General features: G+C 35.0%; 1 protein-coding gene across 1 annotated transcript; it reads right to left on the bottom strand.

The window, feature by feature from the left end:
* Positions 1-1,471: 1,471 nt before the first annotated feature.
* Positions 1,472-2,410, bottom strand: LOC110312356 (olfactory receptor 4C46-like). The gene has a single exon (XM_021185893.2). It carries the CDS (start codon positions 2,399-2,401, stop codon positions 1,472-1,474), a length of 930 nt encoding a protein of 309 aa, XP_021041552.1. The 5' UTR covers positions 2,402-2,410.
* Between the last annotated feature and the right edge of the window lie 1,868 nt (positions 2,411-4,278).

Consider the following 4,278-nt stretch of genomic DNA (forward strand, 5'->3'; position numbering starts at 1 on the left):
AAACTGGGAATCCACATCCTCAGCTGTCAAAAGGAGGGGGAGACAACAAGTGAGAAGTAGAGCAAAGCCATGAATTCCTAAATTCAACCACCAAAATTTACTTAGTCCATCAAGGCTGCATCACTTCCCTAAACATCACAGACAAATGGGGACCAGTGTTCAAGTCTCTGAGTCAACTGGAGATATTTGTTATTTAAGCCACCACAAGAGATATACATTTTAAATGTATTTTAATTTTAATTAACACAGAAATTGTACACATTTCTGGGGTGCCATATGTCGTTTTAATACATGTATATGATATGCAATATCAGATTAGTATATCTTATCTCAGATATATGTTATGTCTTTTTATTTGGATCATTCAATTTCTCTTTACTGGCTAATTTGGAAAATTCAGTTAGTTGTCATAAACTTTAATCACCCACATGATGTTATAGAACATAAGGAGTTATACTTCCAGTTCAGCTTCATCCATTTATCCATTAGCCACTCGCCTCTGTGGCTCCCTCCCTCAAACTATCCCTAGGGATCAACACACTTTGAAAATAGCTTTCAATGTTATTTAAAAGTAAAGTGGTTAAAAGAGAACATTGTTCTATAGAAAATAAAATTTTTCCAAGAACACAGGGACTTTTAAGTAAGATGTCATTAATATGCAGTTAATCTATGTTTATATAACCATTCTGCTGTCATCAGCTCAACAGAATAGTCATGAAAATCAGTCATGTTCTGGCCACTGTTTCAACAATAACAGTGCCTAGGGCTTTGGTACTTGCCTTAGGGTTTACTGCTGTGAACAGATACCACAACCACAGCAACTCCTATAAGGACAACATTTAATTGGGTCTGGCTTACAGGTTCAGAAGTTCAGCCCATTATGATCACGGCAGGAGCATGGCAGCATCTAGGCAGGCATAGTGCAGAAGGAACTGAAAGTTCTACGTTTTCATCTGAAGGTTGCTAGAAGACTGGCTTCCAGTCAGCCAGGACAAGGGTATTAAAGCCCACTTCCACAGTGACACACCTATTTCAACAAGGCCACACCTACTCCAAAAAGGCACCTCCTAAAAGTGCCATTCCCTGGGCCAAGTATATACAAACCATCACAGTACTTTCCCTTCTGTTGGTCCTTAAAAATGTAAAGGCTATCAATACCTCCCTTTGGATTTTTAGAGAGATTATATTACACCACTAACATGTATTATCTCTTCTCATTTTACTATATGGTAACCATATGAATACATATATGAGGATGAGTGATTGAAAAAGTCTAATTTATAGATTTCCCCAAATATGAAAGGAATAAATGCTGTCTTTTTTTGCACCCATTTCTATTCTCTTTAGCAAAGAACTTGTAAAAAACTTGCATTAACTAGTTTTCTTCTTATCCAATACATGTGTCTTGTTTAAATTATAGAAAGTGCCTGTCCAATTTTCTGATTCAATTTAATTCATGTTCGAGGTATGTTCATTTATTACTTGAAAGAATTTTAGTGCTACCCAATTTCTTAATGGCATCTTTCATCTGAGCATTTCTTAAGGTGTAGATTAAGGGGTTCAACATGGGAGTTATCATAGTATAGAACATAGCAACTGCTTTATCAATGGGTAAGGTAGCTACAGGTCTCATATATACAAATATGCAAGGCACAAAGAATAAGACAACCACTGTTATGTGTGAAATACAGGTAGAGAGGGCTTTGCGCCTTCCCTCTGCACTGTGGTTCTTTAGGGAGCGCAGAATGGCAACATAGGAGACCAATAGAAGAAGGAAGTTTAGCATGCAAATAAAGCCACTGTTGGCTGCAACAAAGAGTCCAAGAGTGTGAGTATCGGTGCATACAAGGTTGAGCAAAGGATTAAGATCACACATAAAATGATCTATGATGTTAGGGCCACAGAAGGGTAATTGGAAAATGAACAGGATCTGTATGGTGGCATGAAGAAAACCTCCTAGCCATGACACTCCAACTAGCAGGCTACATAGTCTTCGACTCATGATCGTTGCATAATGAAGGGGTTTGCAGATGGCCACATAGCGGTCATAGGCCATTACTGTCAGCAGGATGATTTCAGCACCTCCAAACAAATGCTCCCCAAAGATCTGAGTCATGCATCCATTAAATGGGATGGTCTTCTTTTCACAGAGTGAATCTGCTATCAGTTTAGGGGTGCTAACAGAGGAATAGCAGGCATCAATAAAGGATAGATAAGCCAGGAAAAAGTACATGGGGGACTCTAATAATGATGTAGAAGTTATGGTGACCACAATGAGCACATTTCCTGTTATAGAAATGATGTAGATAAGAAAAAACATAATGAATACAATTTTTTGCATCTTTGGGTTCTCTGTGAGTCCCAGAAGGATAAATTCTGTCACATTGTTTTGGTTCTCCATTTATTTCATGTGATGGCTGGTTATATCATCTGAAAAAATATCAATGCAACTGTGAATATATTAAAATTCCATAATTTAATAGGTTTCAAATCTCTATATACCATCTATCTATGAATTTTCATAAGATTTTTGAGTTCTGAAAAAGTTTCTCAATTCTTCAAGTCGATTTTTAGGTGACAACTCTGTTAAGAGAGTCAATATGAGGAACTTTTGTAAGTGTGCGGAGCAGAAGACAACTGAATATATTACTTTAGTAGATTTATAGATTATAGTGGTAGCTAAGCTTTAATGAGGAGGTAGATGGTGTGTGTAAAAGTCATGAATGAAAAACTAAAGCTTTTTTTCTATGTCCATAGGAATAAGGAAACTTGGAAAGTGTATGAATATAAGTGGAATGGTAAAGATGACATTGAAGAAGGTAAATATTGAATACTAATGTAGTAAAGTTGTCTATGTGAGGTGGATGAGAAAGTCTGAAGTTGAGTACTAGAAACAGGAAGCCAGAGGCAGGAGTTCAAGCCCTATTTAGAGTAGGGTGTAACTGATGAGAGTGTAGAGAATGTAAGGGCTCTGGTGGAAGGTGAGAAGCAGGGGCAAGGAGTATGGGAGAAGAGGGCAAGAGATCAAGAAAAACCACTTTTTTTTTTTTGGCTTGAAAAATGATTTAGGGAACCTTGATACTTTGTGTTCTAATAAAAAAATCTGAACATTAAAAAAATCATAATGCTTATTAAACCTAGTGATGTCATGGTAGTACTGTATGCTTTCATGTGATTGAGTTTTTATAAGGCATGGCAGTTTCCTGTGCACATGTTCCTTTCTTAATGATTGTAACAATCTGTGTGGTTGACATTGCTTTATCTATTTTTCAAATGAGGCAAGAGTCATGAAGATTGAATGTTATTTGGCACAAGAACAACACTGCTAAAACAACAAATCTCCTAGTGCTTTCTGAATTTGTCGATTTCTACCCATTTAATTCTCATTATATTTTAGAGATGGTTACAATAGCTATTTTTACATTATTTCAAATACTAATAAAATAGAACCATATAGATTATCAATTGAATTAACAAATCAAGGAAATAATAAAGAACAGTCAAGTTTGCATTTGGGTTAGTTTTCTGTATTAATTATTTTACTTTAAAAATCTCTACTTACATTCTATATCCTTATAATAAGTGAACTTTAATTGGTTTATTTAATCTTTTTATTATGGCCAAAATAACAATTATTTTGAGACTGTTCTAAGATTAAATTTATGTGGAACATTTTGGTCTCTTTCATGGTCCCACTCACCTCTCCTTTAAGATAAGTGCAAAATGAAGGCTCCAGGATTGCACTTCACAACATTGATATCAATTTTATAAGGAGATAAAACTCCAGTTTAGAATCCTGGTTCTTCCATATGCAATTTACTTTTTATCTTAGGTGCATTTCTTGGAATGCCATGTTATTATTTCCTCTTCTATGAAGTGAAAATATTATGAGACATTTTACAGATTGTTATGAGAATTATTACAAAGAACACATAGGAAATCACACCATAGTCTTATACAGGCAGTATAAAAATTGATCAATACTATAAAGAAATATTTAATTGCCAGTAAGATCCGGGAGAATTGTTATCAATGTTACTCTTCATGGTACCATAAACTCATGTTATTCATCATAATCATCACAGGAAGGGTTTTCTACATGCCTTGAGTAAGTCTTTGATAATTTATGTCACCAAAAATTTGTATTTAAATCTTTTGTGCATTTAGAATGTACTGAAACTTTCATAATTTGTCTGGATATTATTTTGCAGGAGTATCCCATGGCAAATGCACAATGTTTTGCTTCAGAATGTTATGTCCTATAAATCCTTTAAAATA

This window comes from Mus caroli, unplaced genomic scaffold, assembly GCF_978045245.1.
Source record: "Mus caroli unplaced genomic scaffold, Mus_caroli_1 scaffold_2, whole genome shotgun sequence".
NCBI classification, from domain to species: Eukaryota; Metazoa; Chordata; class Mammalia; order Rodentia; family Muridae; genus Mus; species Mus caroli.

Excerpts from the sequence above, each read along its gene's own strand:
- LOC110312356 (XM_021185893.2), bottom strand. The coding sequence starts at position 2,401 with ATGGAGAACCAAAACAATGTGACAGAATTTATCCTTCTGGGACTCACA.